This window comes from Nipponia nippon, unplaced genomic scaffold (assembly GCF_047370975.1).
Source record: "Nipponia nippon isolate SJK-2023a ecotype South Korea unplaced genomic scaffold, ASM4737097v1 scaffold_4, whole genome shotgun sequence".
Lineage (NCBI taxonomy): Eukaryota > Metazoa > Chordata > Aves > Pelecaniformes > Threskiornithidae > Nipponia > Nipponia nippon.
In genome coordinates this window covers 99,202,285-99,227,614 of record NW_028262358.1, presented here as the reverse complement: position 1 = coordinate 99,227,614, position 25,330 = coordinate 99,202,285, and the positions used below count along the sequence as shown (strand labels likewise).

Here is a 25,330-nt window from a genome sequence, read left to right as displayed (position 1 = left end):
AGAGTGATAAGGTCTCCCCCAAGCCTGCTTTTCTCCAGACTAAACAACCCCAGCTCCCTCAGCCACTCCTCATAAGACTTGTGCTCGAGACCCTTCACCAGCTTCGTTGCCCTTCTTTGGACACGCTCCAGCACCTCGATGTCCTTCTTGTAGTGAGGGGCCCAAAACTGAACACAGTACTCGAGGTGTGGCCTCACCAGTGCCGAGTACAGAGGCATGATCACTTCCCTGGTCCTGCTGGCCACACTGTTCCTGATACAGGCCAGGATGCCATTGGCCTTCTTGGCCACCTGGGCACACAGCTGGCTCATATTCAGCTGGCTCGACCAGCACACCCAGGTCCTTTTCCACCAGGCAGCTCTCCAGCCACTCTTCCCCAAACCTGTAGCATTGCATGGGGGTGTTGTGACCGAAGTGCAAGACCCAGCACTGAGCTTTGTTGAACCTCACACAGTTGGCCTCAGCCCATCGATCCAGCCTGTCCAGGTCCCTCTGTAGGGCTGCCTTCCTACCCTCCAGCAGATTAACACTCACACCCAGCTTGGTGTCATCTGCAAACTTACTGAGGGTGCACTCAATCCCCTCGTCCAGATCATCAATGAAGATATTGAACAGGACTGGCCCCAACACTGAGCCCTGGGGAACACCACTCGTGACCGGCCGCCAACTGGATTTATCTCCATTCACCACAACTCTCTGGGCCCGGGCATCCAGCCAGAGTTTTACCCAGCAAAGAGTATAGTTGTCCAAGCAGTGAGCAGCCAGTTTCTCCAGGAGAATGCTGTGGGAAATGGTGTCAAAGGCTTTACTGAAGTCCAGATAGACAACATCCACAGCCTTTCCCTCATCCACTAAGCGGGTCACCTTGTCGTAGAAGGCGATCAGGTGAGTCAAGCAGGACCTCCCTTTCATAAACCCATGCTGACTGGGCCCGGTCCCCCAGTTGTCCTGTACATGCCGAGTGATGGCACTCAGGGTGATCTGCTCCATAACCTTCCCCAGCACCGAGGTCAGACTGACAGGCCTGTAGTTCCCTGGATCCTCCTTCCAACCCTTCTTGTAGATGGGCATCACATTTGCTAACCTCCAGTCAACTGGGATCTCGCCAGTAAGCCAGGACTGCTGATATGGAAAGCGGTTCAGTGAGCACTTCCACCAGCTCCCTCAGTACCCTTGGGTGGATCCCATCTGGCCCCATAGACTTGTGTGTGTCTAGGTGGTGTAGCAGGTTGCTAACCATTTCCCCTTGGATTATGGGGGCTTCATTCTGCTCCCTGTCCCTGTCTTCCAGCTCAGGGGGCTGGGTACCTGGAAAACAACTGGTCTGACTATTAAAGACTGAGGCAAAGAAGGTGTTAAGTAGCTCAGCCTTTTCCTCATCCTCTGTCACTGTGTTTCCCCCCGCATCCAATAAAGGATGGAGATTCTCCTTAGCCCTCCTTTTGGTGCTAATGCATTTATAGCAACATTTTTTATTGTCTTTTATGGCAGTAGCCAGTTTAAGTTCTAGCTGGGCTTTGGCCCTTCTAATTTTCTCCCTGCATAACCTCACAACATCCTTGTAGTCCTCCTGAGTTGCCTGCCCCTTCTTCCAAAGGTAGTAAACTCTCCTTTTTCTCCTGAGTTCCAGCCAAAGGTCTTCGTTCAGCCAGGCCGGTCTTCTCCCCCGCCAGCTCATCTTTCGGCACATGGGGACAACCTGCTCCTGCGCCTTTAAGATTTCCTTCTTGAAGAACGTCCAGCCTTCCTGGACTCCTTTGCCCTTCAGGACTGCCTCCCAAGGGACTCTGTCAACCAGGCTCCTGAACAGGCCAAAGTCTGCCCTCCGGAAGTGCAAGGTAGCTGACCCCCCTCCTTACTTCTCCAAGAATCGAAAACTCTTATCATTTCATGATCGCTATGCCCAAGATGGCCTCCAGCTGTCACATCACCCACCAGGCCCTCTCTGTTCACAAACAACAGGTCCAGTGGGGCACCTCCCCTGGTTGGCTCCCTCACCAGCTGTGTCAGGCAGTTATCATCTGCCACACACTCCAGGAACCTCCGAGACTGTTAAAATATTTGCTTTTGTTTATGTAGAGGTGGAGATCACATCTTATACCCTAGAGTTTAATAACATCCCATTCAGGGCCAGAGCCTGACTACTAATATATAAAGACATAATATGAAAAGACATTCCTGTATGCAGCAGGCCATATATCTAAGTCAAGGAAAAAATTCCTTAATCTCTGCCATTTTGACTGAAAAACTCAACTCCGCTGATAATCCCCCTTTTTAGTTTGCATTGCTATGTAGGAAATTCCTGACTAATTGTCTGCTTCTACTAGTGTTTCACTAGACAAGAATAACATAAACCAGAGAAAAAGTTAATAAAAGAAAGGAACGGGTCTGCATTATCTACCTGTCTTTTCTACCAAAACTAGTTTAACTCAAATCATGGTTAATAAAAACCACAGGAGACCGTTCTGCCCCTTCCAACACAATGGCATGTTCTACAAAAAGAGAAATTTTTATTTTTTTTCAAAGACAGACTTTAGAGGCATTAATTCTAAATTTCAGCCATATTCTAAGAGAAAAGGAAAAACTTACTGCCTTCCACTACAAGGAGAAATGAATACATCTTCAACAGTCCTTCCAACGCAAAAATCATGGAGCTTTGTGAATAAAGAAACGTGACCAAACTGGAAATCTCTACCACACACAAAGTCCTGCCCCTGAGGGAAGGTTAGAAAAGAACAAAGCATATCTCACAGGTCTGAGTCCCACTACTCACTTACTCCTATGAGGTCCTCACATGCTGCAGCAAGTAGCATGAACCCTGCTCCACCTCCATGGACCAGCCCTGAGCCCGATGAAGTCACCTGGCATTAGAAAGAGGACAGGTCCAGCATGTGCAGAACCTTCCCAGCACCAGCATGGGGGAAATAAGGCCCCTCTCTGCTGGGGATGAGCATGCCCAGCTACCACAGAAGTCTTGTTCTCATGAAACTGGGCCACCAAGCAGCTGCCTGCCACCCACCCCAGCTGCCAGCTCTGCCCATAGACCGACCGCTGCTGCATTTTGTTACCCTCTGTCACTGAGGGGGCAGAGGTTCCCCCTGTGCTGACCTCAAGGCATTGCTCCCGCAATGGCGAGAGAGGGTGGTGGCGGTAGCCTAATACCCCCGTAGCTGCTACAGTCTGACGGAGGATTTGGGCTAGCACTGACCAGGGTTATTTTACTGGATGAGATCACAGCAACATTTTTGGAGAGTCAAACACACATCACTGGCAACAGAGTGGGAGGTTGGAGGGGAGGAGGAGCTCTCTTGCATGGAAAGCTTTAAAGCTACCAAATACTAAACGCTCATTCAGGAGCTGAAGTTTCCATTGGTAATTAAGAAGAGCTTTTCCATTAGTGAGAGCTACATTAAAGTTCTTTTGCATCGTTAAGAACAAAACCCTCCTCAAAAGTCTGGAAAGATTTAATAAGTCCTCAAGCTGGGAAAAAAGAGGGGAAAAAAAACCCTGAAGGGTGTGGGGGTAACAGACTACAGATTATTTCCTCACTATTTAATCTCCCAGGTAAACACAATGTGTGCGTATAAAAAAGAAATCACATGGAGAAGTGTGTGTTGGCTAAGTGACCACATCAGCGGACTTACGAAGGCTTTCCAGCGCCTGAAAACACCGTGGTCAGGCTAATGATCTTCCCGAGGATCAGCAGAAATAACGAGCCATCGCCTCACGACAAGCCGTTTCTCTCCAGCTGCTGCCAGGCCTCCTGGGCGAGGAGGCAGCTGCGCCGGCGCGGGGACCATAAGCTGGAGGTTCAGCCCGAGTTCAGGAGCTGCGGCTCGCACACCCTCCTCGCCATCTGGCCACGGAAAGCATCGCTTCAGCTTTTGTTACAGAGCCACACACACGGGCTGGAAAATTCAGTTTGCTCATGTTAATAGGAAATGCTGCAGAGCTGCTGTACAGTTCAGAACAACTGTACCGAGCATTTGCAAGTATACTCTGCGAGGAAAAAACAACAACAATGCGTGGAAACAGCTTTCACTGCTAGCGTTTTGCCTTCCTTTTGAAAAAGGCGTTAGGCTTGCCTAATTTATTTGTGGTTTGGTTACTGCATCTCATTGTATTTTTACAGAACAAATTAAATTCACTTTAAAATGAATGTCTATGTTTTGCCCTTGAGTTCCAATACAATAAACTGTGCTCTGGATTAATTTCTGACTGAATGGAGAGCTATTCAAAGAAATAGTTTTCAGTAAATATTCATCGCACCCAGAACTTAACACTTACTCAATTATTTTTATTTTCCTTCATTCCAGAAGGAGCTATTTATGCATGGCCACACTCAATTGCGCTTATTTAGAATGCAAATAGAGAAAAAAAACCCAAAGCAACCACACCGAAGTAATGAATAACTCATGTCTTTTGGGAAAACCCCTTTCTATTACCTTCCTCTGATCCATAGGACACTTGAAAGGAAGAGAAACACGTCAGTGTGGTATCCTTTTCAACGACTTTTTAACTAAGTTTTTAAATGGTTTGGGTCTTGAGGATGTGCATGGCCTGCCAGTGTCCCATGAAAGATGCATTCATTTACACTGATGCCAGTGGATCCCAGTAGGACGAACGATTGGAGAACCCAAAAGAAACAGGATTTGCAGGTGCCTCGCAGAGGTATATGTGACTGGGAGCAACACAGCAGGGAACACACTTGCTCGTACCTGGGATTGCTGCTGAAGGATCCCAGGAATGCTCAAAAGTTCCTAAAGTATTTGAGAGCAATGATGTGACTGGATTCTCCACCCATCTTACATGGTTTGCGTTTCCTGAACATGACTAGAAATGGTGCTAAATTACATGATGGTCCATGCTCTGCATATCTCTCAAATACATTTAGTGCTGGATAAAAGCCAGCAGCAGCAGAACTTCCAAATCATTCGTGAAAATCCCATCCCATGTTACCCTTAGCTAGGAATAAACTCATTAATTTGGGGTGGGATTCGCTCTACTTAAATTAGCCATCTAAAGGTTAGTTGGCTAGGGCTGAGCTAGTCACTGCGGGATCCTCAGCGTCAGTGGAAAGCAATGCACACCTCCCATGAGGCGCGATGAATCACAGAAACACAGTGATGCTTTTTTCCAGAGCACCCTTCCAACAACGTGCACTTCAGGAGCTTCTGAGCCAGCGTTTGCAGCTTTGTGTTAAAACCTGTCAAGGGCTCCACTGCAGACCTCTCTCTTCTGTTAAAACTGGCCACCTTCTCCTACACTGTCTTTCCTAGCTTTTAACGTGCCATTTAACCTCATGAAGACCTTTCTTTCGATCCCGTAAGTGCTTACTTCTTTAGGGATTTGTGGTGAAAGACCTTACTGAAATTTTTGGAAAGCCATGTGGTCTATCTCAACCTTTGTCCACACTAACTGATCCTTTCAAGGGCTTCCAGGCAGCTTGTAAGGCGTGATTTCCCTCCAGAAGCTAAGCCAATTGTTCCATAGTATATTTATTCAGGTTTCCACTAATACATCATTTATTATTGCTTCTATCATTTTTTCAAGTCCAAACTTACTGGTTTACTTTCAAGTCCAGAGCTTACCAGTACCTTTTAAGAAAAATCTTGCATATATGTTAGACACTTTTCAATCCTCTCATGTTCACGTGAGATGAGAGGACTCCAGGCAGCAGCTCAGGTACTTCACCCTTCAGTTCCTTTAGCAGCCTTTGGTGAACACTACCTACTCCCGATTACCTTGTCTTGTTGATTTGGTCTATACAGCTTCAAATCAGTGTTACTAGAAGCGAAGCTACACCCCCTCTTCTGATCAGTAAATGTGGAGTTGCTCAATATTTGCAGTATTTACAAGCCTATTTTTTTCATCCTCCTTTTGAACTGACTTGTTTCCTGTCTTATACTTTGATCACAGGCTTTTAAATATAAAGATTTTTTTTTTATCATATGAACTCATTGCCTTTAAAAATAGCCCAGACAGTGCAAACTCTTCCATAGGTCCCTAGGTCCCCATTATTCTGCCAATAAAAGAGGACTTGGAAGAGCTATGATCAAGGCCCAAAATGAGGAAACAAGAATTAATGGTGTTGGATAATTTTCTAAATGTTGGAAAGACCATCGTGACCCCCACGAAAAGCCCCAAGTCAGCTTCTCCTGTCAGGACAGAGCTATCATCACTCGGGCTGCCTCCTCCCAGAGGAACAAAAACATTGTAGATGTTGACAGGGCCTGATTTATGGTTCGGGGTTCTTACTCATATTCAATCATCCAAGCACTAAGAACACATCTCTTAACTTTCTCGTACGTACTCATCCAGGATGCCAGCTAAGTTACGCAATTGACCTTCATCACTCTTTCCTTCAACCTTTAAATACAGAAACGCAGTTTGAGCACCCCGAGCTGCAATTCCAACTATTTGAACAATTTCAGTTCAGAAGAACTATTTAATTATGAAACAACAACCCCCAAGACTCTTTTAGCTTCAGGTCAGATACCACTTCGTTTGCAACAGCCAAACTCTGAACAAGTCTTAACAGAAGGACCTCAATCTGCATAAAAAATACCTCAAAAATATCAGTCATCAAGTATTTTCATGCAAGTTACATGAAATTTAAGCTGCTGCTTCATCCATTATTTCTGAAGAGCTCCCCTTTCCTCCGCCATGTTCCCCTTTCTAACAAATACAACTTTTTTCTACAAGATGAGTAACCTACCTGCATTTAACCTGAGAACACCATTGGAAAAAAAGCAAGCAACCAAGCCAACCATCTCTCCCACCTCCATGTCTGCAAACAGGTTATTCAAATTCAGCAGAGAGAACAATTTTCATTAGGAAAGCACCTTTCCTTTGTTCTACAAAATTCCACTCCCCTTGTCTGAACATACAAACCTCCTAACATCACCGCTCCCTACTACGGCCTGCGGTTACAGCACACATCTAGCTAAATACCACCAGCCTAGGATGAGCTCAGATGCTACCACACAGCCTAAGAACTGGAAACACCTGGAAGCTGTGAGGGCAGCTGTACTGAGACACAACAAACCAGGTGAGGCTTATTTTCCATCCCTGTGGTTATTTACAGACTATTACAGCAAGTGCTCAGCAACATGTCCTCTTGCCACGCTGCGACCAACATACGTAAGCACTATGGCCGCTCTCTCGTACGCAAGCTGTGGGGTGTAGATAGCCCTGCCGGTCCTATGGCAGACATCACCAGAGGCAGCTACAGGTTCAAACACTGCTGCTGACTATGGTATGGCATAAGCAGCTTGCATCAGAGCTTATTTTTATGAAATGCATTAATTTTTAAAGTAAGATTGCATATAACCTCATCCCTACGCTTTTGTGAAGAGATGTGCTGCAGGCAAAGCCTGAATTACTGTCATCTATTATATTAGCATGTAATTAAGAGGCTCACAAAATACCTAAACTGAACAAGCTGAGGATACCTAGGCCAGAAGGCATCACTAGCTTTTCTAATGGTGCATTTTTTACTTACAGGTTTCATCTGCAGATTTCAGAAAATTCTGTCGACACTTTCCCATTTTCAAGGCAGCAAAAACAGAAATGCAGAAAGCTGAAAATGACTGAAAAAGTAAAGCAGCCTAGAACTGAGCCAGCTTTTCCAAATGCTAAATATACATTATTCACTGAACAATCTGGTTCTCACAGCCATAGGCTTCCCTCCCCTTCTTCCCTCCCTATCACCTCTGCTCCTTCACTGCACAGGAGAATCCCAGCATATGCAGGTACAGGAGCCCAGGTCACACCAAAAGGTTGACTCCACTTACGGTCATCCAGCAGGCCGGGTGAATTTTGGATCAACTCCTGTTGTCTGAAGGAAAATAATAAGAGGGAGAAAATGCATCTCCGATGATGAGGTCATGTAAAAACTCATGTGACTGAACACGGTGGGGAATTGGTTATAGGGCTGATCCTTCCTCTCTCATTTATGCTGGCACCAAAGAAGAAATATTTTTGAATTACAGGAGAATGGAAATTGAATACTTCCTTCTTTACAAAACCAGTTCACTAAAACTGAGCTACCTGGCGCTTACTGGTAAGTGCCCAATGTGCCGTTTTCATCAAATTCTGCAGATTCGTCCTTGGGTCAGAGAGGGCCAGAGGATCCGATGTCTATTTTCAGACTTTTGTCAGTAAGATTTTTGTAACACGGAGAACAGAATTTTGGAACGTCTCTTAGTCTTGGGAGTTCTTAGTATCAATCTAAAGCAGTTAAATGATTTTTGGAAGAAGGTAAGGAAGATATACCATCTTGAGAAAGATTTGGGCTTTTTTTAACAGAATTCCTAGTCCCATTTAATTTACGATTACTTGGGTTTCCAATACTGGATGATTCTCTCAAGCCCATAAATGAACTTCCCCACTTTGCCAGCCCCAGCCTCCCCTGTTTTGCAGTAGCCAACAAGCCACAGAAATCCACTTAGTCCGTGGGTTCTGTTAGCCGACATGGGGTTTCTCAGAAGCTGGTCACAGCTCTAATATTTCTGTTAAGTTACAATGTAGCAACATGAAAATTCCACAAAGTCGCATAGTTAATGAAGTATTATGAATACATTTAAAGCTAAGACCACAATATACACGCAAGGTGCTTCAGATATGTGCAACACTACATCGTGCAGAATGAGCTGCTCTGTCCATCTGGGATACAAGCGACTGAACTATGCACCTATTGCAAGGGAGTGATTCACATTTGCCATCCCTACCCCTTCTCCGTCAGTCCCGTGGTTATAAAATGCACTGAGAATGTTACACAGGGCATCATCTCCTACAGCCAAATTATCTGTGCAAATGCCTAAATTCCACCCTTTTCCTTTCTCCTGCTGACAAGCAGAGATGCTTCAGTGACTATCTGTAAACACAGACGACTTCTCTTTATCCAAGGGTGTTGTGGGGTTCCACAAAGCACTGAAGTCAGCCTGATGTATTTTAATGTTCTAGGAAAGCAATCACTGGACAAATAGCAGCAACAGGAGAGACGAAACATGGAAAGATAAAGCACTGCAGCAGAGACCAATGCTGTAGTATCCAGTAAAAGTGTGTGCCGATTCCCAAGCCAGCTGCAGTAGGACTGGTTACGGTCTGCTTTCCACAAACACTCATACAACTCTGCGTTGGAGGAAATCCTGACACAAGTGGATTTTGATTGAATTATCTTCTGAGTATTATCTTGTTTTTCTGTTTCTTATAAACTGTGTGAGTCAACTTGTGAGTCTGCAGGAAGCTCTTGTGACAACTCAGAAATCGTCTTAGTTATACTGCCAAGAAGCGCTAGCAGAGAACACAGATATCGCCATTACCTGCATGTCATCAACTGAGCTTATGCTTCATTTCAGCATGCTAAGGGACCAACCATAAACCAGTTTTCCCCTAAAATTCCTCTACTAAAGGTACAGCATTTTCTGGTATTTAGTCAGGTTTAGACTATTTGGTCTGCCATGCCGGCCAAATTCTATCTGAGTCTTTCTGATATTTTCAAAGAGCATTTTGAATTTCTCGGGATTCTGTCACTACTTACTACAGTATCTACCCAGCCATTCTACAGCACTCCCAGTTGAAGCTGCATCCTTTTTCCACTGAAAATGAACTATTATTAATCCTTTCAAAGAATCCATGAATGGCAAAAATATTTCACTGACAAAAAGAGCAACTGATTCACTCTTTATGCCTTTCATACCTGGTATATAAATGTCACAGTTTAATATGGAGAAAATAATTGTCAACACACAATAATTACATATAATTTCATAAATGATATGTGCAATTTAGTGTTTTATTAAACAAATACAGTAGCTAACCAAAATCTGATTGCTGATAATGGGAAATTACATTAAAGCCTATGTTACTATGGTAATTATTGGTCATCTGTAATGATATATGCCCTAAAACATAACGCAGAAAATTATCTTCCTGTGAAATAAGAAATACAATAGAAATAAAGTTAAGGGACATGTTTATTTTGGAGCTTTCTGCAAGCAAAATTGCTTTGATACAAAATGAGTTCAATGATACAGTGCTACCATCCACTCAAGCAAAAGAAAACCTCACATTTACATGAATGCACTTTATATTGATATTCTTACAGAATAATAGTTCAGATATCCAGAATGTGTCTGGCCTCATCGAAAGCAATGGCACAGAAATGCTGCAAGGTATTGGAGTATCATATTATTGGCGAGTGCTTATTAACTCTGTGAGTTCTCTGAAAGATGCTGTATAAATAAGGGTACTGTGAATGTGGGTTTGTATTCCTTAGTAGGTTTGACATACGTCCTTTAGTGTTTGTTTAGTTAGCTCAAAATGTGTAATTGTGTCTTTTGGCTTTTTAGTATTCTCTTTTTCTTTTTTAAAGAAAAATCATGAGGTATCCTTTACTGTTAACTAATGACATAGTGATAGGCCTATTTTATTCAGGTTGCAGAGGCTTACTGTACATTCAGTACACTGTACATTCGGCAATTATTTTTAGTGTACTTTCTACACATTACTGTGTACAACTGTTAGTTTACATTAAAACTCTTCCCCCTTCTCACAGGATATGGCATAAACAAAAACAAATCTGACAAAAATTATACACATAAAATAAGAAGACAAATACACAAATAAGGCCATCTGCAGAATTAAAAATCCACCTCTTGCAATATTTCACAATAATTTCTACATAATATTTTACATCTCATGAACTTAAATACGTAATGCAAAAGGAAAAGACCTTTATGGAGCCAATCATATTATCTCTTCAAGGACTTGTCCAATTTGCTGGCTAGTGGCCTTCTCTGGGGAGTTGGAATTTTAGAAGGCTTGGCTGATCCTGGCCGAGAACCTGCTCGGGGTGTCGGTCTGCTTGTAGCAGGAACAGTCTCTGACATATCTGAGCATACAGACTGGATTTCTGAAATGTCAAAGTCAGATGCGTCACTGCCTCGGCGGCTACTTGACCTGCTGCCAGCCTTGCTTCCTGCTCGGCTTCCAGGTCTGCTTGGAGTTCTTCTGGTTTCTAGAAAGAGAGAAGATATCCATCAGTATTAGTGGTAAGGATGCAAAAGGTGTGCAGGTCTTTCCTAGGTCTTTGGCAACCCCAAAAATTCCTTGTTGCACAAACTAAACTTTAGGCCTCTGGCAGGCAAGCTAGATGATGATCAAAGTTCATCTTGATATTAAACAAGGGCGTAAAACAATGCTGTATCTCCTACTAAAGAGAAGGAAATGTGAGATCAAATGCTGAGACACAGTTAATTTGTCACCACCACATCTCATTAAAAATGTATTATCCTGGCAACTTTTCTTGACTTGCTAGACATGCATTGTATGTTCACTCAACAGCCAGATCCTTTCTTTCCCCTGCCATTTTCTCAGCTATGAATTGAAAGGATTCAGTATCTGGCCTCTTCATGCATTCAGGATTTCCCAGTATATATACCTTGGAGATGCAGATGAATATCCCAATTTTTAAATGTGTACCCCTCTTTTTTCAAAAAATCAAAACCATACAGCTGAAAGCTGCAAGTAAACAAGGGCAGAGTATACATTCTCCCAAAGGGCTGAGTAAATGAGCTCTCAGCAAGCCTGCTAAAGTGAAAGCCTGCCCAGACAATGTGCCATGAAGAAAAAACCACAACAAAGAATCTTAAACAGAAAAACATTAATGTGGTTTTTCATCATTTTCCAATTACTTACTGAATCTTTTTGATCGTGACAAATCTGGTTCCCTGTGTGTGTGAAGAACACCAAGTTGAAACTGAAATCTCAGGTAGCTCATTTTTCAAATCACCTACAACTTAAAACACACTTGAACTCTTTGAACAGGATTTTCCAGTACTGCTCAGTATGCCCTGCAGATCCTAAGATGTGAGGGAAAGCCAGTAGAGCTATCTTCTGTTCTAACCATCTAGCCCTCTCCCTTACACAGAGCTGCTCTGAGGATCCTGGAAGAGCACAGCTCCACTGCTTTCTATTTTCATATACTTTTTAAAAAACCTCTATGGGATATTCCACTAATAAGGTCATCTACAGCTGCTCTCTGCAGTTCTTCTTTCAAAAGAAATGGACAAGTCATGATTAAGTGACCCCTTTGCTCCATCACAGTTGAGCATAACTTGGATACTGTGAAGAACTTGAACCCTTTCTTTTTAAGTAAACGCTTCTTCCCTAGGCAGATACATTGGAGATACCATTGTCAAGAAGGTTGCAGTCATGAATTTGCACATCCGGAGCTGAACGTACCTCCTGTGCAACCATGTGAACGGAGGACCATTATCCTGATTATGTGCACCCTTGGCGATACTAACAGGGAGACAGTAGGACTTTCACTCCTTCCCACTCTTCTGACACCTCCCTCACACACTCTAGCATGACCCCTAAGTATTCAGGTGGAAAACAAAGCAAGTGGTAGATCAGGCCCTAAAGTCAAGACACTCACCTGCAAACTGAGCTCTAACTCTGGTAGCTGCTGTTGACAGGATGCCGCTGTCGTCTCCAGAGTGGAAACCCTTCCCTGATAGATATCCTGGCAGTCTGAGTTTACTTCCTTGAATCGGTGTTCCCTATGCAAAAAAAAAAAAAAAAAAAAAAAGATATGGTTTTTTCAATTGTCACTACTGAAGATGAGGCCTGCTATTAGGTAGTACATAGTTTAGAATATGGTCATCATAACGACATTCACTGAGAATCTGAAATACTGCTTTGAGTGACTATGGACATTTTTCAAGATGTTAAGTTTTGAACATTCCTTTAGCAGTTAGTATTTGAAGTAGTCCAAATGTAAAACAACAACAACAAAAAAATCACTTTAACAGTCTGCTTGACATTAACATTTTAGCATTCTTTGTGTGTATTTCAATGCATATAAAGAAAGAAAAATGCTACCTTCTTATAATTAGTCAAGCACATAAGATTAGTTGATGGTACATGACTTAAATAAACAGAGACAAGTAGCTGAGGTTTCATGTCTGCATAGCCTGACTTTCCACCATTCTGACTGTGGCTATAGGTGAATACATTTGTTTCAATTTTACAAATATTTTGATGGTAAAACAAAATTACCAAATTTCAAAACCTTTTGCTAGAAAAAAAGCAGAAAAAAAGACTGATTTTGAAAGTTCTTGTTCCTCAATATATTGCCTGAAACGTCACTACTCCATAGTCCTACCCTGCCTGCTTTCTCATTTCTGAAATGAGTCTTGATTTACAATCTGCCCCAAATGGGAAGATTTCTTTCAAAGCCACAAAAATTAAATCCTCAAATCTCAAAATGCATGTAACATACTAGATAGGAGGTGTATACAAATAAGAGGAAAACTACATATTCTTATTCATTTAATCAACACAAAAATACTAAGTAAATATCCAAAAAGAAGAACAAACACTGCAGTAATGGATGCGGCACACTGAGCAGCCTGGAGGATCCCAGGAGCCTGTGTTCCGTGCTTTTGGTCCCCATCCAGTGGATGGGTAGAGTTAGGTCCTGAAACCCAAGATCCAGAGAAGTGCGTTGGGAGCTGCCAGAGCTTAAGTACGGAGTGGAGGCCCAGAAGGAGCCTGCCTGGCAGCTGCCAGCTCCAACCACTTCTGGGACATCTGAACAAAAGAGCATTGAGATGCTACAGAGCAGACAATCTGCTGGCTCTGACAGGGCTGGTCACAATGTTCAACTCCTTTTAAAGCCAGGTACAAGTGTTTAACATCCAGCCAGCCACACCTTGGAAATCCCTGCTATACAGAGGCTCCTTGGGAGGATAAGGAGAGAGGGAATGCTCGCCATTACCCCTGCTGAAGCTGCTGCACTTTGGGCAAGGCATTGGGATAGAATCACTGGTGCAAGAAGAAAAAGAGATCAAGCTTGTTGTTCAATTTAGCCCTAAACCCAAATGCAGTCTACGTATAAAATACGTAACTGCTCTCTTGGGCAGAAAATGCTGCAGAATGCCTCAGAAACTCACTGCAACCTACCCCACCCCAATCATTCCATTTATGATCTTAAACCATGGTGGCTTGCATAAAAGAAACTCATAGAAACTACTGGCAGTTTTACGAGCAGGTGAGAAATACGGTGCCCCCATTTGAAATCAAGGTCAACTGCTTTCACCTCATTGTAATTCAATGAAAACAACACCTTTCCATGTCTATAAACCCTTTAAAGTACCATCAATTAACCTTAAAATTCAGTTACCAGCTAAGAGATGAAAGAAAATACAGGAATGTATTAGAAACTGACAACTGACTCAACTTTGTGCTCTTGTTAATCATTCTAAGCAACAGCCCCATGTGCTTGAAGTGCTGTATACATACACGCGCCTGCAGTGCGCACAAGTAACGCACCCACTCGCACAGAAGGAGGGAGTGAAAAGTTCGTTATGCATCTTTGAGCAAAGCCACGCCGAGGTCACATAAACGTAGCACCGGAAGGTGTCACGTGAATAGCAGTAGGCATCACAGCACAGATAGGTGAAAAGCAGATACAACAGAGGTGATGGTAGCACAAGCTCCCCTCACCGAGCCCTCCGTCTAGCCCACGGCAAGAGTACTCCTACAAGTGACGAGTCATTTTGCAGCCTGATCCAGCTGCATCTTTTCACTGACTGTAATGACATTAGAGGAGACGCTTTGGCTCCAAGCCCATTCAAATTTTGGTCATACAGCTTGGTTGCCAGCACAATCCTAATTGCTATACTAGCAGTTTCTATGTAAGTCATGGGCTGGAAATAAGACCAAAGCTCGTTTCCTGTTAAGTCATCAAATAGCTATCTTATTAGAGCAACGATTGGTCACTACCCGCCTAAACGAAACTTTCAGTTGTTGGGAAGATTTTATATATCACAGTTAGTCTTTTGTGCCATCTTCTTCACAGCGACTGGGTATTTCTTTATGTAGTGGTTTTGCACTGGAGATCATAATTTTTTAATCTCATTCCTGCAGTTCATGAATATTACAGTACATTATGAACTCAAAGTAAACAACTTTATGAAAGAAACCTGCGAAGTATAAAAACTGCTTTATTAAAAAAAAAAAAAAAGGTACTTTCCACATTTGCTCACCCAGTTCATTGCATACTATTATGATTTCTTAACCATTTGCACTTTAAACATAAATTCATTAAGGCTGAGTTTTCCCCAAAGTCAAAAACCCTAACAAACAGAACATAAAAAAAAAGACTCGGGGGGAAGAAAAAAAAAAAGGAAAGAAATATTTTGACAAAAGTCTAAAAGACAATGCATTAATAGGCAAAGGATGTTGCAGCTCTGAAGCACTGAAACTCTAGTGGCTGTTAGTGAAGTGACAGCTTTAGTGAAGGAAGGTCATTAGACTAGAATCTCTGTCCTTACTGTACCTCTGCAGATGACCCTTGATAGTCTGAGGATTCTGGTGGCTTAGGAGTTGACGTTTTGCTGTTTGTCAACCATGGTTTACCATAGTTGCGTGTTAAATGATGGGGTGTCTGTATGAAACAATGGTAAATCAAAATATGAAGGACAGTAGATGGAAAACAATGTCATGGAGAAGGATACCCACGCTTCCACAGGGAGATCAAATCTCGTAGTAGAAATAAAAAGTAAACAGAAGGAGTTGATGACAAATGTTCTGAAACGAAGAGATGGCAGAGCTTATTTTTTAAATGAAATGGAGAGGTTCATTGCTCTTTCAGAGCTTATTCCCAAACTGCCAGTTAGCTCATGCAGCACCTTAAATGTGAAGAATTCTTCTATTCCCATGTCACAAACAGTAGAGGAAATACACTGAAAAGACTTCTCAGATCCTCCCCAGATTATGAAATAAAGTTGAGATACTTCTTCCCTATCAGCCAGGGAAAGCACCAATATTGTTGGAACAAGGGCGGGGGGGGGGGGGGGAATCTATATTCCATTTGTTTACCAGTGCTGTTTTGCATGTTTCTCCTTACCTTGGGCGTACTTGTAGCAACTGCTTGTGGGGCAGCTGCCTGGCCAGCTTGACTTGACAGAGAAGTAGATCTGTTGGGAGAAGCACCCCTTGAAGATGGTCGTGACCTACGGCCCCTTGGTCGGAAAGCTGCCATGCTCTGACTGGCACCATCTGCCAAAATGAACTTTTCACGCAGCTCCACATTTGTCCTCCCTTTAGCTGCGGCAAAGAAAGGGGGTCATTTAGTCAGATATGAAAACTGTCACAAGGCTGTTTATTGTCATTTTTGCCATGCCAACTCCAACACATTTTAACAATAAATAAAATGCATTACTGTGTAATGCATTTATTTTGGACACAGAAGAGTTATGTGCAGAACTCGCTTATTCTAATACTTTATGCCAGCAGGAATGAACCACTGTCAAAGGAAGTCAGCGTGATAATGGAATGCTCAACGTGCTAAATCATTGTTAATCAATCAACTATTAATACATAGACACAACCTGACGAGCAGTTTTGCTAACTCTACAGCTACTCATAATAAATAATACTTGCTTGGATGTTCCAGAAGAAATTGCTAAGTACAAATTACAGGAAAGCAGCAAATATATTTATTCAAAACTATGAAGTTATGTAGTTTGGCAACATGCAATGATGAACATAAAATCCAAACTATGATGAGGTAATTGGTGGCTAAGCACTCACACACACATACAAACACACATATGAGAGAATGTTCCGCAAAAATAGATGCAAGACACGTTAGCATTTAACTGTGTCAGTGTGAATAACAATTGTTTTTGAAACACTCTTAAAGCGTGTCAAAAAAAATTAGCTTGCAAAGCACCAGCCCATGTAGGAACACATTAAGCTAAATGTGATGGGTGTAGCATATTGTTAAAAGTATATATTTTAATAAGGTGGGAAGGAAATGAAGAGAGAGGAGAAGAAGAGGAGAAGGAGACAAAGAGAGGGGTTTGCCAACCTATAGTAGGCTGAGTGGTAATTGAAGAGTTTGATTCCGAACGTAACATTTTACTCCCGTGATGATGAACTAGAAAAAATGACACAGGACATGGGTCACATTAAAGAAAATCGTTAGCAGGAGAAGAAATCAAGTACAGCAGCTGCATATGCAAGAGACTCAGAGCACCAGGCCGAAAGACAGGACTCAGAGCAAAAGCTGTTTCTAAGTGCTCTGAGGCGAGTTCTCAAAGGTCTCCTACGCAAAAAGGAAACAGCGCTTGGATAGACTCAGCTGCAGTCCCAAGTATACTTGTGTAACGGTATTTATCTGCTGACATAAAGAAGTAATATAAGCTACAATTATTTTATATAATGAGGTCCAACACTTTTAAAGCTGTTTATGACAATCATTCTTTGAAATATGATTTATCTGAATACATAAGCAGCCCTTGGTGGAAATGCAGATTTGCTAGGTGAAGCGCTTAAGGAAAAGTCTGAACCTGCACCGCTGACATCAATGACTACTTTGCATCACTGACTTCAACAAGACTAGGATTAGGTACCAATGCACAAAGTCCAGCGTCTGGATGATTTTATAGAGACTGGTATTCCTTTAGACCCACCGTGTTGATTTACTCATCTGCTCATCTATTTCCCATGAAAAAGGGATAAAGTACTATAGAAAATACTATAGAGATACATAGAATACAAGGTATATTAAAGAAGAGGGGATAAACTTCCAAAGGACTCTTAATCCGAGGACAGTAATAAGGAATTCCAATAAATTAATTAGACAGTTATTAAGTATTATATCTCTCAGTGTCAACCCAAGTAGGAGTCACAACAGTCTACCTGTCAATAGGACTGAGAAAAATGTTTGGGACACATCAGAACTAACCAAGTTAACCCTTCAATGAAGTCAGATATTTTGAGGCACATTTCATTTTCCACTACCATCCACTTTTGAGGAACAGGAGTAGAAAGCTATAAAGTAAGAATGGCTCTGCAGGCATAAATGACTCTGCTATAGTAGCAGATGCAGAATCAGGTGCTAAATTTCAGTTAGACCTGTGGTCCAACATTACTGTTCCATTTCTTTAGTAAACAATATATGCAATATGTTGGTAAGCAAAAGGACTATTTTTAATACTGCTGAAAAACTCACAGATGTCATCACAAGGTTGACAGCTCTTTTATGATACCATGATAAGAAGTTTTATGGGTACCTTTTAAGCCTGTAGACAAAGGTTTCTAGGCCTTAGTGGTACACTGTCAGCCCTTATAGGGTTTTGTGGTAGCTTCTTTTTGGATTCAACCTCCTTGACTTAGCATGACAATTGCTACCAATACAAGCTCTACACCCTCTCAAGGTCTGTATCAAACTCTTTAGAAACCTTGGCCCAAAGTAGAGGCTGTGTGAGATAGCTGACACTGGAGCAAGGTCTACAGGACAGTTGATGACTCTGTCTTCACTAGCTCAGTTGCCTCTCCTGAACTCCTCCGTGCTGTTCTTGTGCCATTACAATATTGATTATGATTCTGTAGAACTCCTGAGAGGTAAAAATGCAGTAAACTTAATGCTGCTAGTTAACAGGATAGAATTACCTAGTTACAGAATGTCAGCTCACTCTGAACACAGTCATTATTACACTTTCTGCAATTTTACTGCTCTGGCTATTATTTGACTTGTCTCTCTCCTGCTCCCTTCCCAAATGGCTTCCTTCCTATCTCCAACTGTTCCTCCAAGAACAGTGCCAGTCAGAGCCTACTTTCCCACTACAGAAGTAGGCTTTCTGACAAACTAAGATGTCGTTACGTTGCTGGCTACTGATAATGCATTTCATACAATGCCCTGGAAGGCACGGTGATAGAGTGCTCCCTGCTTCCCCACAGCACAAAGTCCTCCTGACCAGAGGATTTTCCACTTGCTTTGTACAAGGCTCAGGGCTCTGCAAAGTGGTTCTGGGGAGGGTGCCAAGGAAAAGGCAGGCCTACAAAGGCAGAGCCCGAAAGCCTGGGCACAGCCACTGGCCAGAGAATTTTTTTTTTGTATTGTTGTTGTTACTCTTTGGTTCAGTTGCCTTATTTTGATTTATTGCCTTAAAACTTCTCTCTTGCTGAGACTGTTTTATTGGACATTTCTGTGTGCTATTTCTGCCAAGTCATACAAGCAGCTTACATGTCATAAACTTTATCATCTGAGCTAAGTTCAATTCTTAATTACACCACTCTAATGCTGGAGGAACTGTGCACAAGACACCACAGTTATTCTAGACATACATCAGTGCAAGTGAAGAGGATCTTAACCATGGGATTTAAAGTTTACAAAAACAGATCATTACATGACATTTAGTGAGATGATGTTTACAGAACTGGCATTTTATACAATTCAATCTCCATCTTGAGACAATGAATGGTGACTGTATCCAAATAATCATCTGCATGTCCATTTTAACAGTGGTGTTACTTACCCCTGCAAGGATCATTTTTCACTAAGAACTCATCAAGTGCCATCCAGCCACCTCCAACACGAACCATGACTGTACTTCTTAGGATACGAACAAGGCGCAGTTGTTGAGAGTCACCAAACTGCAATAAAAATCAAGCAACAGTCTCAGGCTCTCAGTCATTCAGATGCAGTTCAATGCTGATAGGTTAAAAATCAGACACTTTAAAAATTTTATTTTAATATTTAATTATTAGTAAATGCTAAAAAATCACATTTATTTATGCAGATTATTAAAGCTGTTAAGATTTCAAATCAGATGCCGCTGCATTAATCCAAAGGAGATGGCAGGACGGTAAGAAAGAATCTCAGGTTTAATTTTATGCTTGATTCTCAAATGTCTGAGCTCATAAAGGAAGCAAAATTAGTAACACATTATTTAATTGGTTACAATCTGCGTTTATGCAAATTAATGAAGATCCATTTGCATTATTTCACTGTTAAATCTTAAGCAAACTCTCTTATGCAACAGTCTAGACTTTAATGTCAGCTGAAAGAAGGCAGCATCACTTCAAATGATCAGTATGTGGGCTGGAAATTCGATGCATTATGAGTGTTGCACAGTTCTGTTAATTGATTCATTTATAGGGATATTTTCAGGTATAGCGTTGACACTGCTCACCTATAGCGAGGTGCATATAGGGAAGGGAACATTAAAGAAGCAATGAATGATTGATAGCTAAAATTATTGTCCTTTTTTATAAACTGTTTATCACTCCTCTGTCTACACATCGAGGTTCTTCACAATTCAGAGATGAAAAAAAAAAAAAAACCCAAACAGTTTCTTGTACTAGCCCATTCTTCCTTTGGGCTGATGGCCAGGCCTAACGTATGTTTTGGTCTTGAAACCTGTATAACAAAATCTGTATGCAGTATCTCCGTTCAAATCTGGATCAAAGAAAACATGACCAAAACATTGACCCCATGATCTCATGAAAACTAACCAGAAGAATTCAGTACTTTTTAGCCAATGCCACTAAAATATTTATTTTGATATCGGATCATGAAGCCAAGTGTAGTGCTCTCACACGCAAATATGCAGAGCACTCATTGAAACCAACAGGAGTCAAATACACCTCTTTGGGACAATCTTTGACCCTTGGAGAAGGCTGGCCATAGTTCAACTGTACCTACTTGCTCCAGTGAGGAGACCGAAATGCTTTAAATGCAAACCACACAAACGTGCTCTCTACTTGTTAAATGACTTTAGTTGTTTGTTACTACTTAAGCCAAGAAGAGAGAAGAAGTTTAAAGGAATATTACTTTTAGGAACCAAACAAAAGCAACGCTTGCCACTTAATTCAATAATATTTTTTTTTGTTATAAATAAGAACATTTACATGAGCATTATTTGTAAGGGCTTTTTAATAATGCATTCAATATGTGCTCAACAAAGAACCATTTTACATATGTAGATCAAAGTTAAAAAAAAAGAAATGGCGTCCAAATTGATGCAGTTTATTTTCATTGGCTTGTTTCTACAGAGAATTTTTTCTAGAGGTTCTATCTTTTTTCTTTTCTTTATTTTTTCCCCATTCCAGCTTAATTCTTCAGTGAGACCCATCAGGCAACTATACCAAGGGTCAGATACAGTATCCTTTGGAAACTGCCTACCTAGGCTGTGGGGCTCCTGGAAAGTAACACAGGTATCTATCAAGTCATTTTTCCTAATGGTAACTCAGTCCATTTCCTTCTTAAAATAGCCTGGATACCAACTTTCCTTGAACAGCATTTACCATTGTTTCAAATAATCAGAGGTAAAAACACTGGAATAAAAATGTAAAGGAAGTTTAGTTTAAGCTACAAAAAGGCCTGTTCTTGACAATAGCCATATAACATCCTTGTCACTAGAGAAGCCTTAGCCAACTTGCTGTAGGTGATTTTTACTACGATGCTGTTCTGCACCAGTAAGAGTTAGATGCTCTCAAAAAATGCTGTATTTTTCCCAGATCTGAAAGTACAGATGGCAGATAAGAGGATTAACATAATTTCAAATAGTCTTTTCAAATAGGGGCTTGTTCTATATGTGGAAAACATTTTAAATTATTACTTAGATATATTGCTTGAGGCATGTGCTAAGATTATCCACTGCTCTTTGTGCTTTCTTTTATACTTCAACAGACTTTGCCAATAAGTAAGAATGCAACTACATTTTCAACATCTCTAGATTTAAAATGGCTAATGCTGTTAACACTAGCATTTCCAGAATGGATTATACATATTATTTCCTTTATAAGAGCATGAAAAAGATACTAATGGTATCTGGTATCCCATTTGTGTAAAGTATTTCCATTCTTACCAGGCAAGCATGATTTAACAATTTAAGAACTCGTGTATCAGTATGTCCCACAGGAGTAAGTGAGCACTGGTTAGCGTATCCTCCCTGTACCACTGTACAGTGCCATTGTGGTATGACTCACTGATGACCCAACTGACAAGAAGTATTCTTAAACACAGCTCCAATACATTATAGACCTGCCATAGCTCTTTGAAAACACTTTAGGAGAGGGAATAGTCTGAACTGGAACAGCAAGTTTAATTTGCCTGTTTCCAAAATACGTATGTAATGAATCACTGTGTTTGTATATAAAATGCACACAATCAGCTAGGTTCTTAATCAGTCTGCTTGATTGCACAGGGATTTTTTTCTTCTAAAAATGAAAGTATTTTTCACCTAATTTGCAATAAATAAGTAATATGACACTGGGATCTGTGTTTACTGTGATTAGCATTTAATCTGATAGCCTAAAAAATACAACATAGAATTTTGAAGCATTCTGCTATAGAACTGAAAACTGATAAAATAATAGTAATTCTAAAATTGCAGTTTAAATGCTCAAGATTTTTTACTATGGGAATTGCTGCCGACCATTATCTGGTTCCTTTAAAAGTAATCTCCTTAATGAGGAAAATGGCCAAAGAAAGCAGGTGAGGGATTGAAGAGGAAGGATCCTGAGACAAGGAATGTTCCACAGCATTTAAAGAAATACCACAGCTGACCAGCAATGAATTAGCTGAAGACGAAAGGACGGTGAGAAGACTGACCATTGCAAGCTTAAATCACTATGCGTTAGAAAAAAAAAAAGAAAAGAAAAAAAAAAAGAAACTTCATAACACATTCCACTGGTTTATACCTGATTTCCCAGGAAGAACTGATAAGAAATGAAAAATGGAAGAAAGACATGATTAGTTTACAGGAAATTCTCTATATGACTCTAGAACACATGCAAACTAACACATTAGACATTCTAAATAAAGTATCTACTTCAGAGACGAGCAGGTAGCTAGCCATCCGGAGACTGAATATTGGAAAATATTCAAGGCCTTTGTTTCCTTCCCATTGCTGTTTCTGTGGTCTTTCAAAATCATCTACAAGTATTTAGTAAACTCTCTTAGCCAAATATTGCTTATTTCATCTGAAATTGTTCTGGTTATTGAATCTAGGGGTGGCAGATCTTTTTCTACAATGTGATATTTATTTTTCCGTGATCTAAAATCGTTCTGCAGATATCTAACACACTTCTTGTACTTCAGAAGGAACAGTGTGCTCCAATAAAATGACAAGGGAGGATACAAGTGATTGAATACACTTTGGTAAAAGATTTTTAAAGTACAAGACAATACCACAGGAAAACATCACTATTTTTATGAAACTAATTGAAAATCAGCTACAGTTTAAACACTTTGGGTATCCAGATAAAAAGATTGGCTTTTAAGGAGCTGTTGTATGTATGTGTGCCTGTGTGTATGTATGTATGCATGCAGTTAGCTTTTAAAAAATCCCATACGTTGAAAACAGTTTCGGTAGTTTCAGCGAAAACAAATACAAGCAGCAGCACTTTCCCATAATTTTAACTTATATGTTCTAACAAGAAAAAAACCCATAAAATTCAGGCAAGCTTAAAGTAAGAAAAGATATAATTGTCATACAATATTCCTGTAAATTAATATAGCCTAATCCCTTGCATAACCACGTCATATGAGGAATCTTTAAGCTGAAAGAACTAAGAAGGTCCTTAGAAGACTTACCCTGTACTTGTTATCCCCAATCTGTTCCACTTGAAACCGTTTTGCACATTTACATTTAGCTACCTGTCTTGTAACCTGCAAAAAACCACAACTGGATGATTTACGGCTAATATCACATTTCTAAATATTTGTGTAACTGGTAACCTTCAAATTATATAGGAGTGAAAACAAAATTAATAATTAAAGAACATGACCCTAGTAGAATAGAGTGCAATCTAAGAAAGCAGAAAATGTACCTCATCTTCAATTTTGTCAGCATCTGTGAGAGGCTTGTATGCATCCTTGTTTGGATGAAGAGCTGCTACAAATTCATAATAGTCAATATATCCATCACCATCTCTATCAAAAATGTCTGCAACAGCACTCATTTCAAGTCGGCTTGTTGGGAATTCTGTAAGACAAAGACAACAACAAAAGCTAAGTTTTTTGGCTTTTCAATCCCATTACAATGAAAGGCTTTATCACAAATACTAAAAGGTTTTTGGGCACTAGGTGACAGACAATGCTTATCAAAAAACCACGGACATTCAAAAGAATGAAGGATTCTTTCTGAAAAAACCAATCTGGATCTCCAATGTTACCTAGATATTGGATTAAAATGAGTATCATAGTGTGGCTTGAAGAGAGACACAGAAGCAAGGGCACAGATTAAACTAAGATATACGTATTTTTTTTAACATTTTCACCTTCAAAGTACATAAAATACCACAGATTAACAAGATAAATTGTTAGTGAGGAAAGGTCAAGCGAGAATTTCACTGCTAATTAAATTTGGAATGCAAGGCCTTCCCACCGCAGAAATATGCACGGTGTTTCGTGAAATCCTTCTTTAGATCAAGTTCACAACAACACAGTATTAACCCACACACAGATTCTCTACGAAATGGTCAAAGAAAATTTCAGGATGCTGAACAGGGATTAAATCATGAGTGTTTGGCAGTTATAACAAGTTGATACCAAGTGAGTTAAATGAATAAGTTGTTTAACCTCTTGGTGGTATCAGGGTTTTTTCATCAACTTCGGTCAATTCAGGCAAAACAGCGATGTGCACATATACCTATATGTGCACATATACCTATATGTGCACTATATTACCGCATTTCCTAAACCAGGGTGAAAATACATACACTAGAATATTCTCCTGCCGAGTAACTTTAACATGAGATGCTAAAAGCAGCCAAATTCTGAATCCTCACTGCTCAAAGCAGAAGTCTCTCTGATCTGAAGATAAGGGATTATTTTCAGTAGTAGGCCCTTATCTGTTATGAGTCAGTTGCTAAACGGAAACGTGATCACACACAGACATGACATGGAAGGCTTACGCTACCACCAACTGTGCATACCTAAGGAATACCAATCCATCAGGAAAGCTAGGAAAAGTCCCTTTCTAGTATGATTGCTTGACATTTTGGTCCTCATTATACAGGTGTATGAACATGGTCACGGTACACGGAAACACTGGTTTCAGAAATTACGTGGTTTCCTTATACAACTGAAACTAATAAATAATAAAAATAATACGAAAACAGTGTGATCATATGAACTGATTTTGATAATTATCTATAGGTTTTATAAGGTACATTATTATAGTTTAAATTAATCATAATTAATGACTTCCAAAGGGAAATCTGTGACCTTCTAACACAACAAACCGCATAGGGTACACTATATAGACAATAAGATTTTACGAGATGTTTGTTCCAAGTTCAACATTAAGTTCAATTTAAAACTTACTTGAAGAAAGAATTCCATCGATAAATTCCTGCCTTGTTATCTTTCCATCCTGATCTTTATCAATTCTCCTAAAGAAGTCCATCACACGGGACTTCTTATGGTTCATCCATCGCATGTATTTTTTCCTCCAAATATCAAAATCAAAGTTGGCAAATTCTCTCAGCTGAAAAAAAAGAGAAAGAACTTTTTTCA

At 40.7% G+C, this 25,330-nt stretch overlaps 1 protein-coding gene across 14 annotated transcripts in view; it reads right to left on the bottom strand.

Annotated features, from left to right (window-relative positions):
* Nucleotides 1–9,962: 9,962 nt before the first annotated feature.
* Nucleotides 9,963–25,330, bottom strand: part of DST (dystonin) — a 315,735-nt gene continuing 300,367 nt past the window's right edge. For 5 of the 14 annotated variants that reach the window (XM_087774769.1, XM_087774770.1, XM_087774771.1 and 2 more), the window contains 10 exons: nt 25,139–25,301; nt 23,641–23,795; nt 23,405–23,479; nt 22,510–22,527; nt 19,341–19,458; nt 16,889–16,957; nt 15,923–16,122; nt 15,353–15,460; nt 12,446–12,569; nt 9,963–11,023 (listed from right to left, as the gene is read on the bottom strand). In XM_087774769.1, coding sequence (XP_087630895.1) covers nt 10,758–11,023; nt 12,446–12,569; nt 15,353–15,460; nt 15,923–16,122; nt 16,889–16,957; nt 19,341–19,458; nt 22,510–22,527; nt 23,405–23,479; nt 23,641–23,795; nt 25,139–25,301 — 1,296 coding nt within the window. In that variant the 3' untranslated portion in view covers nt 9,963–10,757. The remainder of the gene's footprint in view (nt 11,024–12,445; nt 12,570–15,352; nt 15,461–15,922; nt 16,123–16,888; nt 16,958–19,340; nt 19,459–22,509; nt 22,528–23,404; nt 23,480–23,640; nt 23,796–25,138; nt 25,302–25,330) is intronic. The other 9 variants (XM_087774782.1, XM_087774775.1, XM_087774776.1 and 6 more) reach the window with 3 other exon arrangements.